The sequence below is a fragment of the Lobosporangium transversale genome (genome assembly GCF_002105155.1).
Source record: "Lobosporangium transversale strain NRRL 3116 chromosome Unknown BCR41scaffold_8, whole genome shotgun sequence".
NCBI lineage: Eukaryota > Fungi > Mortierellomycota > Mortierellomycetes > Mortierellales > Mortierellaceae > Lobosporangium > Lobosporangium transversale.
The window spans coordinates 709228-732863 of record NW_019028986.1 but is presented as its reverse complement, the minus strand read 5'-3'; the positions used below and the strand labels follow the sequence as shown (position 1 = coordinate 732863).

The 23636-nt window shown below is 40.5% G+C and overlaps 6 protein-coding genes across 6 annotated transcripts; 3 read left to right on the top strand and 3 right to left on the bottom strand.

Moving 5' to 3' along the window:
- Window positions 1-442: 442 nt before the first annotated feature.
- Window positions 443-2753, top strand: BCR41DRAFT_420203 (aminotransferase). The gene is made up of 4 exons (XM_022029863.1): window positions 443-1077; window positions 1214-1637; window positions 1802-1972; window positions 2426-2753. The coding sequence occupies exons 1-4, from the start codon at window positions 622-624 to the stop codon at window positions 2614-2616; spliced, it is 1242 nt and encodes a 413-aa protein (XP_021883948.1). The 5' UTR covers window positions 443-621; the 3' UTR covers window positions 2617-2753.
- A 1932-nt stretch (window positions 2754-4685) lies between these two features.
- BCR41DRAFT_319618 (armadillo-type protein) lies at window positions 4686-9379 on the bottom strand (the record flags this gene model as incomplete). The annotated part of the gene is made up of 10 exons (XM_022021359.1): window positions 9309-9379; window positions 8509-8652; window positions 8260-8386; window positions 7476-7641; window positions 6786-7286; window positions 6544-6648; window positions 6052-6430; window positions 5355-5854; window positions 5127-5237; window positions 4686-4862 (listed from the first exon to the last, which is right to left on the bottom strand). Coding segments are annotated over exons 1-10 (2217 nt in total), but the record flags the coding sequence as incomplete, so codon positions are not given.
- Window positions 9380-10618: 1239 nt separating this feature from the next.
- Window positions 10619-12603, bottom strand: BCR41DRAFT_420201 (mannose-6-phosphate receptor binding domain-containing protein). Its single transcript, XM_022029862.1, has 7 exons — window positions 12254-12603; window positions 11976-12122; window positions 11834-11862; window positions 11567-11679; window positions 11253-11374; window positions 11014-11140; window positions 10619-10803 (listed from the first exon to the last, which is right to left on the bottom strand). The coding sequence occupies exons 1-7, from the start codon at window positions 12406-12408 to the stop codon at window positions 10678-10680; spliced, it is 819 nt and encodes a 272-aa protein (XP_021883946.1). The 5' UTR covers window positions 12409-12603; the 3' UTR covers window positions 10619-10677.
- Window positions 12604-13013: 410 nt separating this feature from the next.
- BCR41DRAFT_384763 (hypothetical protein) lies at window positions 13014-14586 on the bottom strand. The gene is made up of 3 exons (XM_022027608.1): window positions 13910-14586; window positions 13637-13772; window positions 13014-13489 (listed from the first exon to the last, which is right to left on the bottom strand). The coding sequence occupies exons 1-3, from the start codon at window positions 14089-14091 to the stop codon at window positions 13157-13159; spliced, it is 651 nt and encodes a 216-aa protein (XP_021883945.1). The 5' UTR covers window positions 14092-14586; the 3' UTR covers window positions 13014-13156.
- Window positions 14587-16523: 1937 nt separating this feature from the next.
- Window positions 16524-17093, top strand: BCR41DRAFT_393917 (hypothetical protein; the record flags this gene model as incomplete). The annotated part of the gene is made up of 1 exon (XM_022028599.1): window positions 16524-17093. One exon carries the CDS (start codon window positions 16524-16526, stop codon window positions 17091-17093), a length of 570 nt encoding a protein of 189 aa, XP_021883944.1.
- An 821-nt stretch (window positions 17094-17914) lies between these two features.
- BCR41DRAFT_319616 (ubiquitin-activating emzyme E1) lies at window positions 17915-21891 on the top strand. The gene is made up of 7 exons (XM_022021358.1): window positions 17915-18061; window positions 18262-18347; window positions 18469-18551; window positions 18675-18809; window positions 18898-19326; window positions 19478-19684; window positions 19785-21891. The coding sequence occupies exons 1-7, from the start codon at window positions 18009-18011 to the stop codon at window positions 21813-21815; spliced, it is 3024 nt and encodes a 1007-aa protein (XP_021883943.1). The 5' UTR covers window positions 17915-18008; the 3' UTR covers window positions 21816-21891.
- The last annotated feature ends 1745 nt before the right edge of the window (window positions 21892-23636 follow it).

Sequence of the window (23636 nt, the reverse complement as noted above, 5' to 3'; positions counted from 1 at the left end):
AAGTAATATTTTTCCCACGATGTGCCATACCCCGTGATATTTTTGGAGTCAAAAAAGAAAAAAAAACAGCCGCCACGTTTACGCTCTTGATGTGAGTGGGTGATGATGCTGTATGTAGTCTTTTAGGACCTTTCACGGATTATGTTATGGGTGACCTGGAGACTTTACAAACTAATGATTTATCGGCACATACTTCCTGCCGATGTATAATAATAAAAATACAGATAGATCAAGAGCGAGGTGCTTCTATAGATGGAGTTAATGAGTGTCAGATGTTCTTGTGCCTAAAATTATATTTGTCTTGTGCATACTTTTCGGATTCTTCCCACGGTGGTGTCAGTCACAAAGATTCGGCCCAATGTTGAGTCAGATGTGTCTCCACCTCCACACCACGTTCAGGACTGCAACCTCACATGCAGTATTTTGCTTAAATAACGTTTGTGCTCTTCTTTCTTCCTTTTCTCCATTCATCATTCTTCTTGCCTGTTCTCATTGGGATTCTCTCATCTCCCTCCTCCTCCTTCTTTCTCTTTCTCTCTCTCCCCTCTCGCTCTTTCTCTTCTCTCTTTTGTAATTGAAAACACAGGATCATAAACCTATTAACCCTCTCTCCTTCCAACCATGTTTGTCAACAGAGTCATGCGTCAGGCCATCAAGGTCAACCATGCTTTCACATCAGCATCTTCTCTTTCTCCATCTCGTCAAGCTGCCAAAATCCTTTCTACCCGCTTCTACAGCAGTACCACTCAACCTGCACCTTTGGATGCATCCAAGCTTCAGATCAATCCTTCCAAGAATCTGAAGGCTTTGCAGGAGAACAATCAATTGGTTTTCGGCAAGACTTTTACAGACAACATGTTGATCGTTGAATGGGAAGCTGGCAAAGGCTGGGGTACTCCTCAGATTAAAGAATATGGTAAATTGCAATTGGAACCCTCTGCCGTGGTCTTCCATTACTCATTCGAATGCTTCGAAGGCATGAAGGCATACAAGGATAAGAATGGAAAGACTCGCTTGTTCAGACCTGACTTGAACATGGCTCGTTTCAACCGAAGTGCCCAACGTATCGCTCTTCCTGTAAGTTTATAAAATGAAGGCTTCTTTTATTTATTTATTTTATTTTTTGCCTCTGCTCAATACTCAATGACTCTTTTTTTTTTTTTTTTTTTTTTTCATTCATTTGTGTGAACCTCTCCTTTTCTTAATTTATTAGGGTTTTGACGGTGAAGAACTTACCAAGCTGATTAAAGAGTTCTTAAAGGTGGATGACCGTTGGATCCCCAAGGGTCGTGGTTATTCCTTGTATTTGCGTCCTACCATGATTGGTACACAAGAGTCATTGGGTGTGGGAGCTTCGAACAAGGCTATGATCTTTGTGATTGCTTCCCCTGTGGGACCTTATTTCCCTTCAGGCTTCAATGCAGTCAACCTGTTGGCTACTTCTGAAAAGGTTCGTGCCTGGCCTGGTGGAACGGGTGATGCCAAGATCGGAGGAAACTATGCTCCTTGCATCAAGCCTCAATTGGACGCCAACAAGGAAGGTTTCCAACAGAACCTTTGGTTGTTCGGACACGATCACCAAGTCACCGAAGTTGGCACCATGAACTGCTTTGTCTACTGGAAGAATGAGCAAGGAGGCAAGTGTTTTTAGCAAAAAAAAAAAAAAAAAAAGAGCTTCCAATCATGTTGGGGCTCATCGATAACGGGCATTATTCGTATTATTCTCTCTTTTTTTTTTTCCATGTTTTATATTCCTTTCTTTATTAACAATATACATTTATACATAACGTGGATATAACAGAGAACGAGCTTGTTACCCCCGATTTGGACGGATCCATCTTGCCAGGAGTCACCCGTGACAGTATTTTGTCCCTTGCCCGCCAATGGGGTGAATTCAAGGTTTCAGAGCGCAAGTTCACGATGAAGGACCTTGTCAAGGCCGATAAGGAAGGCCGTATCATTGAGATGTTTGGTAAGCAAAGAGATCTCCTGTGTATTGTGGACGCGTTTTTATTTTTGGCAATTTTGCTGTGTGAATGTGGTATGTGTCGGATAAGATAGGCAGGGCAAGGGATAAACAAAGTGGCTCAAATTACTCATTTGGCTCACAGAAAAGAATATTTTCGTTGTCGGTTACTTTTTTTTTTTTTTTTTTTATACTCTAATGGGATCCATGTGTCAGTTTGTCTGCCACAAAAGCATGTTTGGAAAAAAGCGGGAGGAAGAGAACGGCGACTTTTTATTTTTTTTATTTTTTATTTTATTTTTATTTTATTTTGACTATTACTCATATGAGTAATAATGGACGAAAATAGTCGTGAACGCGCCGTGAAAGTGGACAAAAAAAAAAAAACTGTTATTATTATTATTATTATTGGACAGTTTTTAATAATTGATTGCTGATAAAATTGTTGATCTTAAATAGGCGCTGGTACTGCCTGCATTGTATGCCCTATCAAGAAGATTCACTACGATGGCCAAGACATTCATGTGCCTCTTGATCCTTCAGACAAGACCAGCCAAGCTGGAAAGCTTACCAAGCGCATCAACAATGCCATTATGGACATCCAATATGGTGATGTCGAGGGCCCCAAGGGCTGGTCCGTTGTTGTCTAAAAGAAAAAGGTTCAGTATCCATTCTGAAATAAGATTTACATCGTTCAAGATAGACATCATTCACCTCTGTTTCGTCTCATTTCTCGTACAAGACAAGGTGGACACACAAAAAAAAATAAAGAAATGCTATAACAGATGAATTTTACAATTTTTTTATGGGTATTATACACATCATGTGCTGTATATACTAAACAAAATGGGTAATCATGATCATAATATGACTATTGTAATGATATCAAAGATGCATTATATGAATGAAGGGGGTTTTTTTTTTTTTTTTTTTTTTTTTTTTCAAAGATACTTCAGAATGTCATGGCTGTAGATGTGCCACCAATGACGGGGGTCAAGGGTGGTGGAGAAAAAGTACGAGCAGCAACGGCCGCGTATGAGAATCGCAGAGGGAAGGTTACCGGGGACGAGGAGATTGGTTTGCTGGAAGATGGGGATGGCGACGTAGAAGAAGATGATGATAACGACGACGACGGTGACAGTCGCGAAGCTGAGAGAGACAGAGATGCCTCAATCAATATATTGTCCTTTTTAAGACTATTAAGTTTTTTATCGCCCGTAGTGGTTGTCGGAGTAGTATTTACAATCGTTGTGGTCATAGGCGCTGTCGTGGTCGTAGCTGTGGTCGCTGTCATGGCTATCGATGCTGATGTGGCTGTAGCTGTGTGATGCAGTGGCTCTGAAAGGTTGGCCTGTCTGAATGAGGTCAGAGTGGTAATATCCGACGACGTGCGTCCTTTGGATTTCTGTTGATTGCTATTACTATTGCTATCGCTTTTAGTGTTGTTGATGTTGATAGTGCCCTTCAACAATGCTGCATAACTGAGGGCCGGTGGCGGTGAGCGCCATTGAATGGGATAGGATTTAGAGGACGAAGACAAGGGCGGGAATGCGGTTGCAACAGTGGGCTCATCCAGGCCCAAAAACGTAGCTATAATAGCGGCAGTAGCGGTAGTGGTGGTAGTTGTACTATTATTGCTACAGCTTGTAGTGTCGACGATGGTAACAGTAGCACAGCTTTCTATACTTGGCTCTTGGCTTGACTCTAATTCTGAACTCTCTTCAGTCTCACTTGAACTTGGACCAGAGTCAGTATCTCTAGGCTCTTCTTTCTCAAGCAAATCCTCCTCCATCTCAACATCTAGAGGGCTGACACCATTGGCACTTGAGGTCGAGTAAGGCACTACGCTATGCACTACTGTTGTCTCATCCTCGTCAGCATCCTCGTCCTCCTCTTCATCCTTCTCATCTTCACTATCATTTCCATCTTGAGCAACAGCTGCCTGCTCAACAATGTCTAGAGAGTTAGTGCTAGGTTTCGCATATCCTGTTTGCTCTGTATGTTTTGCCTCCACTCTGAGTTCGACGGGAACAGGCCTCTCTTCTTTCTCTTCTTCTCTAGCCGGATCTGATGGCCTTACAGTGCATTTATCGTCACTGTTTAAATCACTAGGTATATGGACCTCTCTGTCATCGCTAGATCTGAAGGACGCTTCGGGGCCATTAATACTGCCCTGACTAGCCTTCTCTTCCTCTTTCCCACCCTTCTCATCTCCGTCATTATCGTTATCATCTTCATCTTCATCGTTGTCGTTGTCGTCGTCGTCACCGTCATCATCGCCATCATCACTATCTTCGACTTCTTCGTCGCTATCATTAAGCTCAGCAGCATCCTCATTGTTCAGTTCGTTTTGGAACAGAAGCTGTATCTCGGCTTCATCCCTGTCCTCTATCGCCATCAACTCGCCGCTCTTGGGGTTTTGGTGGAAGACTGTAAGGGTTGATGCTGATGTCTTCACTGCCCTACTGCCCCGAGTATCAAGGTCTGTTGCCGTGCTCAGCTTGTTCTTCCCGTTGTCCTCATTATCGCCATTCTTATTCTTTGCCTTGCGCTTTGCTTTTTTCGGCTTTTGAGGCTTCTTCTTTTCTGGAAGAATTAATGGCCCTCCTGAATATATCCTGACGTCCCGATCAGGATCTTCTTGAAGCTTCAAATGCAACTCACGTAACGAAGGTGAGATGGGTGCATCACCATAATATCCACTGTCAACGATCCAGGTTACTACGCGTGCGACCCAAATCCGGATATTAGCGACGGAGTCGTCCGCCAAACGATCTGCCAGAATGGGTAAGAAATAATCTTCAAATTCCGGGATAGAAACTCCGTAATCGAGCAAGGACTGAATAATTTGAACCGCCACCACTCGAGACCGGAACCCACCATGAATGGCAAAATCCTTTGTTTGAGCAATGATCTGTTCCTTGATTGTGGTCATTTCTTGTTGCTGACGCTGCTGTTTTTGCTGCATTTGCGCTCGCTTCTGCTGTTGCTGTTGCCGTTGTTTTTGCTGTTCAGAGGCCTTCGCTTTGAGAGACACTGAGTACTTGTCACCTTCCCTATCGTCTAGATCTTCACTGTCATCTGTACCTTCGGCTTCAGCCTCGGTCTCACTGTCTTTGGGGCTGTCAGTCGAGTCTCCAGTCATATCCTCCATCTCAACATCTTCCATATCATGATCAGGGCTTTGGCTAACGAACAAAGGCTTCTTCTCATTCTCATTCTCATCTTCCTCATCCTCATTCTCCTCGTCATCATCATCCTCATCCTCATCCTCATCGTCCTCATCCTCATCAGCGCCAACATGTAAGGGAGGGAACACAAGGTTTGATGAGGACCACGAAAATTCTCTCTTGATATCCTTCTTTTTGGTCACAGGGATCGGTCCAACGCGTCCACTAGCTTCCCAGAGGGCAGGGAACGCCAGAACACCAGATTCACGGATCGTCGAAACCGAATCTGTACATGCCTTGACGGCCAAAGGCAGCAACACTTGTAAAAGATCGGTGCCGTCTGCAATCTCACACAGGGCCGCGATCTGACCTGTGAGTGTATCCCGTAGTCTCCAATTGCTAGACCGTTCCAGTTGCTCTGTCCAAGCTCTCAGGAGATCATGCAACACATCCGAGCGACAACTTGGAGAAAGACAGGAGATAAAATCGACAATATGCCCCAGAACGCCCTCTTTGACCTCGTCCTCTAATGCCATCAAGCAATCCGCAAACGCAGGCGCTAGATCACGATCTGCAAGCTCAGGCCCTAAGATCTTTGCAATTTCATGTAAAGAGCAGGCGAGAGATCGCCGAATAGGTGCACGGAAGCTTCCAGCCAATTTGATGTAAACGGGTTTCATGAGCTCCCACTTTGATCGTCCTGCAGTCAAAACAACGGCTATTGTTTTCCATCATTTTGTATAAATACAAAAAAAAAAAAAAAAAGATGAAATTAAGGAAGATGTTAGAATTCTAAGCGGAGTCTATACTCTAGGCTTATTGTTATGCCGCACAATGTAAATTGTAATGAGGAACGCTTTTTTGAATAGATAATAATAATGATAGTAGAAAAAAAAAAAAAAAAAAAGCTCTTACCTGGGAAGCTAAACGCACACATGACAGCACGTTCATGGTCATTCATCGGCTGTTGACCCATGTCCAGGAAATAACTCAAGAGTGAATCAGGCACCTTTTCCTTTTCAAACCCTGCAATGACTTCGCCGAGAACTTCCATTACGGAATTACGAACAGAACGGCTAACGTCGACAGAAAAAATATCATAAATCTCCTCGACTTTGCTGGCCTTCATATCTAGGGGTAAGGATCCAATAAAAGAAGCCAATATGGTGCAACATGCTCGTCGGATATGCCAGGTGTCATCCTGAACAAAGATATCATACAATGGTAAGAGTCGCTTTACGACCACGTCTTGATCCACCATCTTGCAAAGTGTCCCCAAGGCCATGACGATTTCCTGTAAAATACATAAATAAAACAAACAGTTAGTAGATGCTTCCACCTTATTGAAACTAGCGATATAACCTTTTTTTTTTTTTTTTTTTTTTTTTTTTTCCTGCTATGTAGTACCTTGCGGACATAGAATTGAGAGTTAGTAGTGAACTTTTCAAGTTTTGGAACAATGATACGAGTACATCTTTCGGGTCCAAGTAATGGCGCCAGCGCTGTCAACAACTAGATATTAGGAATGGAATAGAAACAGAGAAGCGCCTACAAATTAGTATTAAAAAAAAAAAAAAAAAAAAAAAAAAAGTTCTTTTGACAAAAGTAACTTTTGTTATCAGACCAAGAGGAAAAGAAAGATTGCTTACCACAACAACGAGCATCTTCCCTAGCTCAGCTTCTCCATCCAGATCAATATTATATGAGCCAAAATGGTCGTTTCCATGCTCGATCACGGTTACAGCTACAGTTTCTCCTGAACCTGAGCTGTTGATTTCGTTTTCATCAAGTTGTTGTTGTTCCATCTCAGGAGGCATATACAATTTTTGTAATCCTGCAATGACGCCGTTCAAGATCTCGCTCTCCATAACCTCATCCGATACATTCTGGGCTACAGCATCGACCGCCAATCGAGCTTGATGTGCAATACTTGCATTCTGATCCAACAGAAGATTCAAAAAAATGGGTGTAAATGTATCATGTAATAATGGCGGTAATCCTGTTGATATTGCTTCTTCTGTATGAATGTCTGGAAGGGATCTAGTCCTGCCCTTGTCATCAATGTTGATATGGTCTTGATCATTATAATCTTCACTTTCATCGTCAAGAGCCATTTGTTTCTTGGGGATATTATGTTCAATTATAGAGTTCTAAAGTATTGATAGCACCGTCCAATAGTTGTAAATGAACGCAAGGGTTAATTAATTTGCGACTAGGAAAATGAAGAATAATAAAAACCTGCGCGGTACCGGTGCTCTCATCATGCTTTCACCATTACAGCAATTGTTACTACAGCTAATAATACTACAGCATAGTACAAGCATTTTGCTTTATCTTACGCGTAAAAAGTACAAAACAATCTTATCGAGTTGCGAGGCCAATGACTCACGGACGGGATCCATGGGATCTAGAGAAAAGTCTCGGATAATAGGTATCACATGTGAAATAGCCTGCTGAGGTCTCATCTGCATCAGTAACGTGGGCAATTCTCTTGCCAGGAATGATCTGTTATTGAGACAAATAGCCCAATAGATACGAAGCAAAAAACGGAGGTTTAAGACAGACAGACGAGTGGACAGAAGGTACAAACAATAAAAAACAAGAGATTTTTAAGCATCATAAAATAATTAACGAAAGTTTTGAGAGCGTTAGTTCAAGTAGTACAGCGTCAGGTTGAAAATAGAAGGTTGAAGCGAATAGAAAGAAATAAACACATGCTCAACTAAACTAGACGAGATTGTATAAATTGTTGTTATTGTTGCCATCGTTGTCATTGTTGTTATTGTGGTAGTGGTTATGGTAGTTCTTGTTGGTGTTGTTTGTCATGCATGCCACTATTGTGAAAATATCGCATGGCCAATCTGAGCACTTTTTTTTTTTTTTTTTTTTTTTTTCTTTTTTTTTTTTCTTCTGCTCATCTAATTCGTCCACTCTTTTTTCAGAAGCCAATTTAGAATATAAGCATGCCAACTCCTGAATGGAATATTATTGAATGAAAATAGCTGGGTTGACGATGAGGACTTTAATGTCCACGTCATGGCACAACAGAGGAACAATATCTCTTTTTCCCGTATTTATCCATTATGCATATTGTGGAGAGATTGCTTTTATGGGAGTATTTACCGATGAAAGTCGTATTGACTCTGCGCAAGTAGCTGGGTTTTTTCAAGAGCAGAGAGGTTTGGCTCAGTTAAAAGCTGGACGACGTCTGTATCTTCCTCGAGCTCCATCCCATGGGAGATGAGTGAACCTATAATGTGTGTGTGTGTGTGGAGTAAGCAAGGTGAATTAGATGAGTTTGGCTTGCTCTTTGGCTTTTTATTGTTGCACAAACAAAAATGGTGTGTTTTTAGTGTTTTGACAATAAAATACCTGCACTCATTTGGGCCAAGAGCTTTTCAGTGTCGACCGGATCGAAGGCATCATCTTGCTCATTTGCTAGAACGAGATACGAAAGTGCCTTGTCTTCCTGCACCAGCTGGTCATCATCCTCATCTCCAAAATACAAGCCGAGATCTTTTAGTTGAGGTAAGGAGAAGAAGAAAGAAAAAAAGTTTAGAGTGATTACAAACATCACAGTTGAACAAGTTGATATTTTAGGGTTTTATCACAAGCATCCGCGTGTTGCCTGTGCCATGCCATAGCATGCCTTCCCCTATTTTTCAATGTTGATGTGTTTATTATCTGATAAACTCTCCTTCTCATTATTCTTTTCTTCCGTAAACTTCCTTGGCCTCCAAGTAATGAAGATGAATATAGTTTCTTTTGTGTTATGAATATTGAATATATTTCTGTTGTGGTAGCGTAGTGTATTACGGCATGTCTTTGGCAGAAATGCATGGCTGACACACAGACACATTCTCTTCAAACTTTTTTTTGTTTAGTTTCAGTTCTGTGCTTTGCCTCTGTCTGTGTGTCAACAAGTGCCATGTGTCTACTGTCAGGGGTGTACTTTTTATTTTATTTTATTTTTTTTAGTGTGAATGTTATCCATCAAGGGATACGGTTTTAAAAAAGAAAAAGGTGATCGCTACCGTGTTTTGTAGAAGTTGTTTCCTGCATGTTTAATTCATCCACATCCACTTTTTTTTTTTTTTTTTTTTTTTTTGATTCTTCTCTTATTCCTACAGTCTTTCCCTTTGCATACACGCTCAGAATTAAACACCACTTACCCGCCATAATTTTTCGTTGGTGGTGGTTGAAAATAATGATACTATGAAGCTAATTTACAATTAACTAAAACACGCTAAAAAAAAAAAAAAAAAAAAAAAATGAAATAAAAATGATAAAAAATAAAAATAAAAAAATGTTTGTGCTGAAGAAGGATGAGGATTTTATACAATTAAAAGATGAAATGATGAATGCAATGAAATTAAACGAAATGAAATGAAATGATGAAGAAAAGAAAAAGGTGGGCTCTGGTACTTTATATTGTCTAGTGGATATCTTTATATCTTTGTCAGAAAGTGAATAAAAAGTAAAAAATAAAGATAAAAAAAAAAATAAAAAATATAAAATAAATATAAAATGAACAAGAGTACGAATGAAAACCACTGGAGCAGTGGAGTGAGTGGACGAGAGTGTTTAATTATCCATAAAAAATAAAGGGGAGAGAAGAGTCAACGGCAATGGGAAATAAGAAAGAGAAGGGGAGGGGGAAGAGAAAGAGAAAGAGGACAAGAGATGAAAATAAAACTTGGATTGGAGACAGTAAGAAGAAAAGGAAAAGGAAAAGGAAAAGGAAAAGGAAAAGGAAAGGGAAGTAAGGAGAATTGGAAAAGTGCGTGTTATCGCATTATTGAAATAGACAAATAGAACCTTTTAGACTTGATGCTCTTGTGCTCATCTCTATTCCTCAGTCTTTTTTCTTTTTCTTTTTAATTCGCTGTCTCTCGTGACAGGAACAGCCAAAAAATGCCCCTTCCTCCTCCTCCAACCATATGCACCCTGCCTTCTGAAATGATCCTCATTGAATAATGCTCTTTTATTGTATATACAAACTGTTCTTGCATGCATTTGCGCATTTGCCCAGTGCGAGACTAGAGGAGATGCACAGGACACAGACAGGATATCCGATCTGCGTTCAATCCAAAAAGGATAACAGCATGACCCTGTCCTACAATTACATTATATATTAACATTTACATTCTTACCTTTACTTTTACATCAAGCTAACGCCCAACACGCAAACAGACAAATTAGATTTGCATTATACTGTGAAAACGTATCTGTTCCCAGTTCATCAACTCCGTATCTGGCATATCTGACAGACATTGACAACAAGCAGCAACAGCAAGCAGATCAATCTTGTCGTATTCAGTCTCAATACAAAAACCATCTACTCGCTTCCATTTGGACCCGTTTGACCTTTTCATCTTTTAGCTCCATTATCAAGAAATTAGTTCAGACAAAAACACTCTTTCAGAAAAAGATCCTCCGCCTTTTTTTTTTTTTTTTTTTTTTTTTTTCCTTTCTGTGAACCCATAACACTTCGTTCAGATTTTACTTTATTTTTTATTCTATTTCCTTCTTCATTCTCCCTCAAGGCTCATCCTCCTCATATTCTGAATCCATCAGCGTGTTAATCTCTGAATCATTAGGAAGATTATGGTATGACTGTGAACGCTTGGGACGATAGCACTTTGCAAATAAGATAATCAACATATCCTAAAAAAAAAAAAAAAAAAAAAAAATTAGACAGTTTCACATTAATAAAAAATGCTAATTCTCCATTCCATTCCGGGTGGTATGGTTGGGATCACAAAACCATACATGTTCATCTTTGTAGATATCAATAATGTACATGATTCGTTGCACTTTAAGGCTAGCTTGCTCTTTTTTTTTTTTTTTTTTTTTTTTTTTAATATGTCTCATTACCTTGACAAAATCAAACGCCTCAGCCCACCATTGGTAGTTGGGGATCTGCTTCAATCCACGGGCGTGATGTACAATGCGGTTATATGCTACACCTCCAACAATGTAAACAAAGATTACAATGCCAATACTAAAAAAAATAAAAAATAAAAAAGAGTATTAGAATGTATCCAAAGACAATTAACAGCTTTGTAAAGAATATGAGCTGTCATCAAATTCTGCCGATATTCTTGTCTGCTTACATGGTTCCAAAGACTCCACCGCCGTTGGTAGGAGTGGGACGGTCCGTGGCGCATGCTGCGGGGGTACGCCACTCAAACCAAAAGTTACAGTCGTTGTTGTTAGCTAACAATGTTGGATTGCCCTATGATCAACAAGGAGAAAAGTAAAGATCAAGATGAGGCTTTGTAAGAAAACATGCCTGGAATTGGGCCCGTGTCACGGGAGGAAAGAAGCTTTAGGTTTTTCTTGACCATTTTGTCTTGGCAAAGCTATTAAACCCAAAGCGAGGAAAAAAAAAAAAAAAAAAAAAAAAAAAAAAAAAACATCGGTTTACCTGTCCGCTGACTGAAGTATCACACATGAATCGGATGAGCGTTGACTTTTTGTAGTTTCCATTGGTGTTGGGACATTCATCACCATCCTTATATTCCAGAAGTAAACTATCACCTATTTTTTTTTTTTTTTTTAAAAAAAAAAAAAAAAAAAAAAAAAAAAAGATAGATGAAGATCATCAGCTCATTATGAACCATAAAGTACGTTGACAGTAATGTATCCTTTTTTTTTTTTTTTTTTTTTGCTCTCTCTTCAATTCGATTCATACCTCTGAAAAATGGATTCTTGCTCAGCTTTCTAACGAAGTCGATGCCAAAGAAAGAAAGAAAGAAAGAAAGAAAAAAAAGTCGGTTTCTGTTAAGCAATCCAAGGAAGCAGAAGTCTGGAAAGAGTAAAAAGCCTTCTCTTACCCTAATGAAGTCCCCTTGTTCTTCTTGCCCCATGCTGCAATCCCATCTGGATTTTTGACATCCAATTCCTTCTTCAGCACTGTATGACAGACATTGAGTCTGAATTCCCAGGATTTATCAGCACCTGTATCTGGCGTCCAGTCATTACTATTGAATATTAAAAAAAACTGAGTTCATCTCCTTTTGTTCTGTATTCCGTACAGACTATTCGACGCCTCTGCTTCCTAGCGGCCTAATTGCTAAAAGAGTTTTTTTTTTTTTTTTTTTTTTTTACTTACTCATTGTCCTTCTTAACTAATGGGCTGAGATCATAAAATTTACCAGTTGAAGGATGCTTCACCGAACAGTTGGGTTCATCTGCTGCTACGATGCTGATGACCATCAGGGCGAAAAGAGCGATTACAATGACTCGAGTCATTGTCATTGAATCCATTGGAATCCCTTTGATAAAACTTTTTTCCTTTTTTTGCGAAATTAAATTATGTACAATGACGGCCTTTGGGTTTTCACTGCTCCTTGGTTTCTAACAAGATAGTTGTTGCGGTGAAAAAAATAGGGATTAAAAGCAAAAAAGAGAAAGAGAAAAAGAAAGCAAAAGAGGGAACTATTACCCGAAGTTTGAATGACACGTCAAAGGAAAAAAAAAAAAAAAAAAAAACAAAGTTTGGCTCGTCGACTTTAGTTTCGTCCCCTCTTTATTTTCATCTCTACTTGCATGTGCCTTGCACTGTTGATGTTTGCGGATTGTGGGCGAGATACTTTTGGATTATTCTTCTCATCTTCCTTTCGTTCTCGTCTTCCCTTCATATCACATCGGATCATGTCGAGAATGATATCAGTCAAAAAAAAAAAAAAAAAAAAAAAAAAGATATATCGTCTCCTGCAAGTCAAAGAGACTCCTTATGGACAAGGAGCTAAAGTGTTACAGTGATAACAATAATATTAATAAGACTTTTCTTCATTCTCAAGAACTTGTTTCCTATCTTTTTTTTTTTTTTTTTGGTTCATCAGAGAATAAGTTCTTGCAAAATTAAAAAAAGCAGCCATATATTTACAAGGAAATGAATGCGAGCTAAATTACTCAATGCTAATTGAAACACAGTGGGTCGACGAGAAAATAAAATGGGGTTGTATGCTTTGCGGTTCTTGTTACCCATGTGCGTATGGGATAGACATGGCTCCTAGGCATCAACAGCTTCAAACTCTGTCTGTTGCTGAATCGTCTCAACCCATCGCGCAACTGAGTCAACCTCAGATCCTGATCGTCCATATTCATAATTTTCGTGGATCAGCAACACAATCTGATCACCATCCTTGAGTGCAAACATGTATAATGCCTCCTGATCGCCTTCAATTGGCTCATACCGCGTCACTGCACCCGATCCGTCTGTTTGTTTTCGAAAGAGATAGAGCTCGGACCAAGTATCTTCTGACACGCATTGAATTCCTTCCTCTGATACTACAGAGCATAATTGCATGTACAAACTTTTCTTGAAACGGCGAACAGTCTCGAGCTAGTAGAAATAAGAACAAACGAATAAGCGTCAAGAATTGTTTTATACCAGTAAAAATTGAATTGACACCACCATCCGTAGGCTGCAGAGTGTAGGGATTTTTTGCCATCATCACAGGAATACACCCACAAGTTGATTAATGCTTACATTGTCAACAACGATCTCATTGCTCTTTCCATTAGGAGCAAGCAGTTTCCATGATGGAGCGTGGAAAGGCGTCGAGGCATCGCCAAGCATATAATCGACCGAGACCTTTGCGCAATAGTTAACATTCGAACCTATACTATAAATATTTATTTAGTCCATTTTCCCATAAATATCCGTTAAAAAAATAAAAATAAATAAAGGTGAGTGCTAGAAATGGTTTGGAGAAAACGTGTTAGTTGAGACAAGTCTTTTTTTTTTTTTTTTTTTTTTTACCTTGTTAAATCTCGAGTGGCGGCACAGCGACGAAGTCCTCCGGGGGAGACAGGCTTTGCAAGTGTATATGAAAAGTCGTCTATCGCTTTTTCGGAAGACAAGTCGGAATGTAGTTTCGAGTCAACTCGAGAATGTGTGGTCTGGAAATAAGAACTAGCTACATGTTGCTCCATCATCGCCATTTTGTAAATAAATTAAAATGGAGAAGTTTGTTGAAAAGAGGAAGAAGTGGATATTCTTGGTGAATAGATGTTAAGAATAAAGATACAAAGTATCTTGAGAGAGAAGAAGAAAGGAGCGAAGGAGCAAGAGAAGGAAATATTGGGAAATGCCGAGGCTGAAGTCGGTTGGATATGATATAAAATAAAAAAGAGATTTAATGACAGAAATAAAATCGGAAAATGGATGGAGTATTCTTTTTTTTTCTAGTCCGGAATGGATGCGATGATACTGATAGTAGAAAGACTGTCTGTGTGTGTCTGTGTGTGTCTGTGTGTGTGAATTGATGAAAGCAAGGACCGACGATTGATTGAAAGAGATGCAATCACTAAATAAAAAAGATTCGAAGGGAGAGAGAGTCGTTAAAAATAAAAAAAAGCGACTGGGAGAGAATGGAAAGACAACAGAGTGTTCAAAGACAAAGCAAAGAGAGATCGATCTATTTTCTTGAAAAGGCGTGTACAAAGGGAGAAAGAAAAGACGTTCGATTTCAATTCAACCACGGGGACCAGTCCATATGGTTCGTAGCACGAAACGGCTCTAAAAGTGTGAAAGGCTCTCACGGGGTGACATGGTCAATGCTTTCCTTTTTCTCTCACTCGCACACCTTTTTTTTTTTTTTTTTTTTTTTTTTGCAGTTAGCACGATCATGTAAGTTTGAAAAGTGTACATGAACATGAACGTGTGTATGTGTCATCAGTGAGTGAGAATCTGCATCAGAACTCTAGGGATGAGATTGACCCCAAGGGTTGCATTTGTATCTTCACTCATGCAGGCAAGGCAACAGAACAGACAACGTGTACACAGTAATGGCAGGAACCTAGATCAACACAGAGTAAGGGGCAAGGAAAAGCAAGCAAGGGAAACAGGGACATTGACACTTTTCAAAAAGTTACTCATCGTCAATGGTCCAATGGAGACAGGTGTGCTCTTTTTCCTTCTTTTTTTTTTTTTTTTTTTTTTTTTATTTGTTCTTCCTTTTTTCTGACCCTTCAACATTAACATTAACATCACAGTGATAATCATCGTCATCAGGACACTGAGCCATTCAGTACCTCAAGCGTTTCTGCTTCAATCCTTGTGTGTGAGGGTTGTCCCCGATTAATCTTAATTAAGTTCAAGTTCCCATAAAAAAAGAGAGAAAGAAATTACGATAGCCTTTGGGGGCACGAAGCTGCCTGATTCGATGGGCGAATGTCCCTAGCAGAAATGGAAAACGGAATGGCAAATAACCAAAAAACCTTGATTAGATTGCTCAACTAAGGTTGCACGCGCTGCAGGCCATGGCGTGCGTGGCTCTAAGAGTGGTACAAGGTAAAAGTAATAGTGGGGCATGCACCCGATCCAAGGTGACTCTCCCTATCAGCATTGACCTTTTTTTTTTTTTTAAAAAAAAAAAAAAAAAAAAAAAAAAAAAAAAGAGAGAGAGATGCATGGGAGCATGAGGATGTACACAGTGAATGGAAAGTGAGGACGTTGAACAACTCTCTTAATTAGATCACTGTGTTCCTGCTATCCCTTGGACTTTTGGATATCACTCTTTGGTTGGTACACCATTTACGCAATTCTAACCCACAACAACGGGTAAGTGCATCACTTCGAGGGCTCTGGCATTGTAGGGTATGGACTGGAATATAAACTAGCATCTGTACAAATGACCGTTGAGACAGGTACAAACACTTCATGTACAAAAATGATGTTTGTGTATAGTGGCGATTCCCGTTTCAATATATTTTTATATTATAATTTAAATAGACGATGAGAAAGGGTCCGCACTTGATCTCTTCACCAGAATGAACTGGAATACACGCAATCAGAGTGAGAACAAATCAGGATGCTCTCTTTCAAGGGGATTTTATTCCCATTACCTCATGGAAATGAACCTCTTATTATTATTATTATTATTATTATTATTATTATCATGGGAAATATTGGATAAGTGCAGTGGTCATCTCTTTGTCCCTTCTTTAATAAATTTCCCTATCCAAGAAAGGTAGGTCTTTGTCCTTGAATGAGGTTTCAGTTTTTTTTGTCGGTGTTATTACCAAGATCTTTGTTGAAATTACATAGTCATGCGACTTTGCCTACATCCTCGACTATAGGAAAAAGTAAAGTATTAGTAAAAAAGCTTACAATGCCACAGATCAAAAGATGTAATAGCCCCACCATATCTTTGTAAAGATAGCTCTTGAATGGATCTGCCTTCCTGTTTCCAATGCTTTCTCATGCTTGCTATGTCCACACTTGGTTTTTCCGCAAACATTTATATAGAGGACTCTAGAACGCCATTGTAGGCGTGTTTTCGCTTGTCCCATAAATATAGTCTAGTCTATCCTCTTACTCTCCTTAATTCTCAATCCCTAAACAACAATCGCCCCTTTCAAGGGAAAAAAAAATGTCCAAGACAACATTTAAAGAAGCTTACAACTCATCTTCTAGCTCCCCAGGCGTCATTCAGGCAGTCCATGACCCTTATAGTCACGATGAATCCAATTGCCCTTCAATGCCGTCGTTGCCAAATACCTGTAGTACTGAGAGCAGTACTTGTGTCAGCAATGGTACTGGCATTAGATCTGACCCTCGTACCAAAGACACAGTCTCAGCTCAGCTGGAGTTAGATTCTAGCCCACCAGGGATTCTAGATTATGAAAAGGCTCTCCAGTTCTTGTTCTCACAAGCCAAACAAGACCCATCGGCCAAAGAACTCTGTCAACAAATTGATTTAAACATGGATCCTCCCATGCAAGCGGGTATATTACAGTATTTGTTTCGATTACAAATGATAGGTCGTATACAAGAATGGCCATTACTCTTTGGGCCCGACAACTCGTTCATTCTCTACTTGCTTAAAAAGATGTCCAACCCAGATGAAGCCTTGAAGAATAGCATAAATGAAAAGATAATTTGGGATCTTCGTCAAAAGGAGTCGGAAACCTGGTTTAAAAATAGGAAACAATCCAAATAAAAGTTATGACATTGTCAGTAGAGCCTTGTCAAATTACACGCAGTGAACGAGGCACTACATATTACGTGTTGATAGAAACGTATCAAACACTTCGGTATGTGGATCGACATACATTAGTCCACTATATCCTTCAATATTTTGCATCAATAGGCCCAGTTGGCTGAGCAGGCGCTTAACGCTTGCCTGTCGTAGTCCACTTGTTATTATCGAGACTCATAATGTCCATGATATTGATGATCCTGGCTCCTAAAGGGAGCGCGATATTAGGTTCAAGTAGTTGTATATCAACCACGTCCTACACTGTTAGGTTTTTCTGTATTGAAATAACGCGTATGGGCTCTCAAACTCGTTGATATGCACGTTGCTATCCTCGTGATCCAATGAGATCTAGGCCAGACAATTGAGCACTTGTGTGAGAAAAATGGTTACTGAAGCCGACTTGGCTCCTAAGATGGAATATATTTAAGAAGGCTTGGAAGCTTTTTCAGCCCAATGGCGGAAACAACCCTGTGTGATCGCATTTTATTTTACTCTTTTACTCTGTCAAGAACTGCTTCGGTTCCCTGGCTGTTCTTGCTTTCTTTTTTCTTTTGCCTTCGTGAAGTCTCAGATGCGGTGTCAGAAGGGTTGATTGTACCTATCCAGGATCTTTGAGTCCGTGGTCATCACTGAATATCCACGTATTAGCTGGTATAGCGAACAAGGCTAGCACCGCCGTCATCATTATACGTATTTTAATATTTCTCTGGAAGGAGCGTGACTTCGATTTTTCGATATAAGAAATCCCTCACTTCGTACAGATGCCATGGTTCTTTTTTCTTCTTTCCCACTTGTCATTTGTCATTTGTCATTTGTCAATTCTTTTCTTCTATTTCACTTTTTTTTTTTTAACCCTTCAATTCAATCATATTCAGTATGGACGTTGAAAAGGAAAATGTCATCGACGAGAGTCTTTACTCGCGTCAATTGTAAGTACGATAGCCTAGTCACAGCTCCATGGAACTCAATCGAACGCCACACATTTTCTTTTGGACATTACCCCGACGACTGCGGATCACCTTTCTAGTCATGGCAGCTTCACATATGCTTTTTACACTTTGTTCATTTGGCCCTATGGAATGATACGCATTATACATGATGCTCATTCATCAATGCTTGAATACATTAGATATGTTCTTGGTCATGAGGCCATGAAGAAGATGGGTACATCTAACATCTTGATTGTCGGTCTCAAGGGTCTGGGAATCGAAATCGGTAAGTAACTCATGCTCTGTTTTATGGTCATTGTTATACTTATTGATAACACCCAAGCAAGCTTATGTGTGTTACTAACAGGTAATATGTGATTTGTCATGGGAACGATTGCTTTGCACAGCCAAAAACGTTGTCCTTGCTGGTGTTAAGAGTGTTACACTTTATGACCCTGCCCCAGTTCAACTTTCTGACTTGTCAACTCAGGTAAATCAAAAATAATATTATCAGCTTCAGTTTATCTTTGAGCTCAAAAGAGATGGAGGCGACAAGAATACTGACAACTCCCGTTTATTCAACAACAATACTTTTCTATTTGTTATGGAATAGTTCTTCCTAACTAAAGAGGATGTTGGTCAGCCTCGCGATGTTGTCTCTAGGCCACGCCTTGCAGAGCTGAATGCATATGTGCCTGTTCGTATTCTGGAAGGAGAGCTGACTACAGACAAATTGTCACAATTCAAGGTATTATGAGGACAAACTATCGGTATTTTGTGTATTAAGGAATTGTAAGCAAATTATCTGACCACCATTCATATTCACACTTGGCCAGGTCGTGGTTGTGACCGAGACATCATTAGAAAAGCAACTAGAGATCAACGAGTATACACATGTCCATGGAATCCACTTCATTTCAGCCGAGATCCATGGTCTCTTTGCTTCAGCCTTCAATGATTTCGGCAGAGCATTCCATGTTGTCGACGTTACAGGTGAAGAGGCACTCTCTGGAATGGTGGCTGAGATTTCATCAGATAAGGAGGGCATTGTTACCTGCTTGGATGAGACGCGTCATGGTTTAGAGGATGGCGATCATGTCACGTTTGTTGAGGTGGTTGGTATGGAGGCACTCAATGGCTGCGCACCAAGGAAGATTAAGGTGCTTGGCCCATACACCTTTTCTATTGGTGACACATCTGGCTTGGGAACCTATGTCAGTGGAGGCCTCTTCCAGCAGGTCAAGATGCCTAAGCTAGTTGACTTTGTAAGTTATAATTTTTACTCTTTTTAAATTTCAAAATTAACATTCAATGGACATGTTGCTTAACATCGCGCCTTTTTTTTTAAAAAAAAAAAAAAAAAAAAAAAAACAATAATAATAATAATAATAATAATAATAATGATAATAATAATAGGCTAGTCTTAAGGATTCCTTGCAAAAGCCTGAGTTCTTGACCACAGATTATGGAAAGTTTGATCGTCCTGCACAACTTCACATCGGGTTCCAGGCACTCCATTCTTTTACTACCAAGAATGGTCGTCAACCACGTCCCAGGAATGTTGAGGATGCTAAACAGGTTTGGGCCCTTGCCAATGAGATCAATGATAAGGCACCAGAGAAGGTATATTATTTGTCATTGAAATTGCATATTGAGCAGAGTAACATGTTCATATTGGTGCAAAGACTAAGCCAATGTAATTTATTGTGATATTCTTGATTAGACTGAGCTAGATGAGAAGCTTATCCAAGAGCTTGCTTTCCAGGCTGTTGGAGATTTATCACCAATGGTTGCTGTTATTGGTGGAACTGTGGCTCAGGAAGTTCTTAAGGCATGCACAGGGAAGTTCAGCCCCATCCATCAGTGGATGTATTTTGACTCTCTTGAATCTTTGCCTACTTCAATCACCTTGACCGAGGAGGCATGCCAACCCATTGGCTCTCGCCACGATAACCAAATCGCTGTCTTTGGCAAGGAATTCCAGGAAAGAATTGAAAACTTTAGGGAGTTCTTGGTTGGAGCAGGAGCAATCGGATGCGAGATGCTTAAGAATTGGGCCATGATGGGTCTTGGAACTGGACCTAAGGGCATGATTCATGTTACTGACATGGACACTATTGAAAAGAGTAATCTGAACCGTCAGTTCCTGTTCCGTCCAGCAGATGTTGGCAAGTTGAAGTCTCGCTCGGCCGCTGAGGCTATTGCCAAAATGAACCCTGCTACGGTGGGCCATGTCCAAGCTTATGAGGAGCGTGTGGGCGTTGACAGTGAGAAGGTCTACGGCGATGATTTCTTTGCCAATCTTGATGGTGTTACGAATGCCCTTGACAACCTTGATGCACGTAAATACATGGACAGACGCTGCGTCTACTTTCGCAAGTCTCTCTTGGAATCTGGTACACTCGGTACCAAAGGTAATGTGCAAGTGGTTGTTCCATTTGTTACAGAGTCCTATTCTTCTTCTCAAGATCCACCAGAGACCTCGATCCCTCTGTGCACGCTCAAGAACTTCCCCAACGCTATCGAGCACACTATTCAGTGGGCTCGTGATGCCTTCGAAGGATTCTTCAAGCAGCCTGCTGAAAATGTTAACCTCTATCTTAGTCAACCTAACTACATTGAGGGCTTGTTGAAGGATCGTGGCAACAGCACTGAGACTCTGAAGACTATTCAAAAATACCTTGTAACCAATAAACCCTTGACCTTTGAGGAGTGCATCACCTGGGCCCGCCTCCAGTTTGAGGAACAGTTCAACAACAACATTCAGCAACTCTTATTCAACTTCCCCAAGGACTCTGTCACTTCGTCAGGGACTCTTTTCTGGAGTGCTCCTAAGCGCGCCCCTACCCCTCTGGAGTTCAACATTGATGATCCTAGCCACTTGGAGTTCATTATCGCAGCTGCCAACCTTCATGCTTTCAATTATGGCTTAAAGGGCGAGACCAATCCTGAAGTTTTCCGCCAGGCTCTTTCGACTTTGGTTGTTCCTGAGTTCAAGCCCAAGTCGGGTGTCAAAATCCAGGTGAATGAGAATGAAAACATGCCAACGGAAGAGAGTGACCAGGCTGAGCTTCAAAAGCTGATTGATACCTTGCCTGCACCATCTACCTTGGCTGGATACCGTCTCCATCCCGTTGAGTTTGAGAAGGATGATGATACCAACTTCCATATTGATTTCATCACTGCAACGTCGAATTTGCGTGCAGCGAACTATGGCATTACGCCTGCAGATAAACATCGTACCAAGTTTATTGCAGGTCGTATCATTCCTGCTATTGCCACGACCACAGCCATGGTGACAGGCCTAGTTTGCTTGGAATTGTACAAGTTGATCGATAACCGCACCAAGATTGATGATTACAAAAATGGATTTGTTAACTTGGCACTACCATTCTTTGGCTTCTCTGAACCCATTGCTGCACCCAAGTTCAAATACCATGAGACTGAGTTTACGTTGTGGGATCGCTTTGAGATCAATGAGGATTTGACACTGCGGGAGTTCCTCAACTACTTCAAGGAAAAGCATGAGCTCGATATTGCAATGGTCTCTGCAGGCGTGAGTATGTTGTACACGTCGTTTATGCCTAAAGACAAGAGGGAAGAACGCTTGACCATGCCCTTCTCTAAGCTAGTCGAGACAGTTTCTAAGAAGTCTACGCCTCCTCATGTCAAGGCGCACACAGTTGAGGTAGTCTGCTACGATCGTAATAAGCAGGACGTTGAGGTCCCTTACGTCGTTGTCAGGTTCCGTTAGACTATTCTTTTTTTTCTTCTCATTTTGGTTTATATTCCACAAGTAGATATAAAAGCCTGCTATATGTCTCAAACGCATTTCTCCATATGTGGCAAATGATGATGATTGTCCAGAACCAGAAGTCAAACATGTAAAGCCCACAGGGCAACTGTGACTATAAAGACAAAGAGGAGCACTCATCAAAGTGCCCAAATGTTAATACCCAAATGGCATGAACTTTTTCGACCATCAATCGCCTACAGTACTCATTTAGAGAGGATATTTATTTTAGATAATACAGGCGAGACATCCTCCATGCCTCAGATAATTCCAATGAGAATTGATGTGTTACTACTCATCACAAATGCTGGTTCGGGTACCATTATTAGCAGATCCTCTAATGATCTGCTAGGAGGACTAAAGTTTATGCTTCTAAACAGCATTTTATATATCCACTGGTCCTTTTATCAATAATGATTAAGAATACTGCAGACGGGTCTATGCGACATGTAAAATTTTGATGTAAATGTATAAAGTAAAGCCAGCGTGATCTAGAAGAGCTTTTTTCTTGAAAAAAAAAGAGCATGTTATAGATAAAAGTTACTTTTTGCGCTGTGCCTACGAGGGGCAAGTGACCATGCAAAGACTCTAGGAACAAATGCGTCTGGCTTCTATTGGTGCATTAACTGTTGGTTAGCGAGCGGGCAATTATAGTGAAGCATCCATTTTGCTCTGGTTCGATAACAGCTATTCTGGCAGGTGCTTTACCTTGAGAAACGCGTGAGGAGGGGTTGGCGGCAAAAAATGATATATAAATATGTATGACTGATGGGCGACTTCATGTGAAATCATTTCTGAAATATTCATTCATATCACTAAAAAAAAACAAAAAAAAAAAAAAAACAAACTTGCATGTTTCTGACTCTTTCTTCTTTTTCCAACAGCCTTTGGTACCCTGTTCAAAGCTTTCGTTGGTAACTTTCCTTCGAGCCACACTGCCTGTGTCTTGTTCAGTGTCTACAGAACCCATCTGTCCCTGCTTTGGTTTGTTTCGACGTTTCTGTGTATCGGCAGCTGTGGCAGGCATGCAGATGGATCTCTTTTCCTGACATCTGGCGATAGTACGAGCCAGAGCATGGCCCATGCTGCGCACCAGTGGGTAAAAGAATTCCAACGGCCTATTGCTTTAGATAGAGATCTTGCTTAAACCAAGAAGCGCTGAGGTGAGCATCATCATTTTTTAGGATTGGTTTTCTAGTCTTTTTTCTTCTCAAATTATCTACTGTATACATAGACCGTCTATCGTTCAAATCTTCTATCTGCATCTCCTCTATCTTCACCATAGCATCTCGATAGGCAAAACTCTCATACTTCAGCTAAGCAAAGGCTACTGAGGACTTGTCAGTCCTATCATTTGTTTTAATCTAATTGATATAAACTTACTATGTAATACGAACTAAAGTTCAATAGGACAAAGAGAAGGGTCTTTATTTTCAGGTCAGACGACGTCTCATATAACTGTATGATATCGTCTGTGCCACACCAGTAGTATTCTAAGTCATCGCGTGCGCTATGTCTATCTATATGGTGCAGGGGGTTCGGCTGCTGGTAGATGTCATCAAGGGTCAAGCATACAATGCTTAACCTTGTTGGCATCGCTAAACTCCTTTGAGCCCCTTGCTCCTTAGAGGAGTGCCGCTTCAGCAATGTAGATCTGGTGGCTTGCTTCGGTAGTCGCAACACCATCCGCCTTCAGCGCGGCCGTGCCATTGCTTAGTCCAGCAATGGACCTTTCCATGCTCGGCTGCTGATGTTGACCAAGCTGAGAGCTCCGCGTATGAA

What these genes read in the sequence shown, in the direction of transcription:
- BCR41DRAFT_420203 (XM_022029863.1), top strand. Translation starts at nt 622, where the DNA reads ATGTTTGTCAACAGAGTCATGCGTCAGGCCATCAAGGTCAACCATGCT. An exon ending in CTGGAAGAATGAGCAAGGAG is followed by an intron (nt 1,638 to 1,801) that starts GCAAGTGTTTTT and finishes TGGATATAACAG; the next exon opens with AGAACGAGCTTGTTACCCCC. An exon ending in CCGTATCATTGAGATGTTTG is followed by an intron (nt 1,973 to 2,425) that starts GTAAGCAAAGAG and finishes GATCTTAAATAG; the next exon opens with GCGCTGGTACTGCCTGCATT.
- BCR41DRAFT_420201 (XM_022029862.1), bottom strand. Translation starts at nt 12,408, where the DNA reads ATGGATTCAATGACAATGACTCGAGTCATTGTAATCGCTCTTTTCGCC. An exon ending in ATACTTCAGTCAGCGGACAG is followed by an intron (nt 11,375 to 11,566) that starts GTAAACCGATGT and finishes TGTTGATCATAG; the next exon opens with GGCAATCCAACATTGTTAGC. An exon ending in GGTGGAGTCTTTGGAACCAT is followed by an intron (nt 11,141 to 11,252) that starts GTAAGCAGACAA and finishes TATTTTTTTTAG; the next exon opens with TATTGGCATTGTAATCTTTG.
- BCR41DRAFT_384763 (XM_022027608.1), bottom strand. Translation starts at nt 14,091, where the DNA reads ATGGCGATGATGGAGCAACATGTAGCTAGTTCTTATTTCCAGACCACA. An exon ending in GCCACTCGAGATTTAACAAG is followed by an intron (nt 13,773 to 13,909) that starts GTAAAAAAAAAA and finishes AAATATTTATAG; the next exon opens with TATAGGTTCGAATGTTAACT. An exon ending in ATGAGATCGTTGTTGACAAT is followed by an intron (nt 13,490 to 13,636) that starts GTAAGCATTAAT and finishes TATTTCTACTAG; the next exon opens with CTCGAGACTGTTCGCCGTTT.
- BCR41DRAFT_319616 (XM_022021358.1), top strand. Translation starts at nt 18,009, where the DNA reads ATGGACGTTGAAAAGGAAAATGTCATCGACGAGAGTCTTTACTCGCGT. An exon ending in TTTCTGACTTGTCAACTCAG is followed by an intron (nt 18,552 to 18,674) that starts GTAAATCAAAAA and finishes GTTATGGAATAG; the next exon opens with TTCTTCCTAACTAAAGAGGA. An exon ending in TGCCTAAGCTAGTTGACTTT is followed by an intron (nt 19,327 to 19,477) that starts GTAAGTTATAAT and finishes TAATAATAATAG; the next exon opens with GCTAGTCTTAAGGATTCCTT.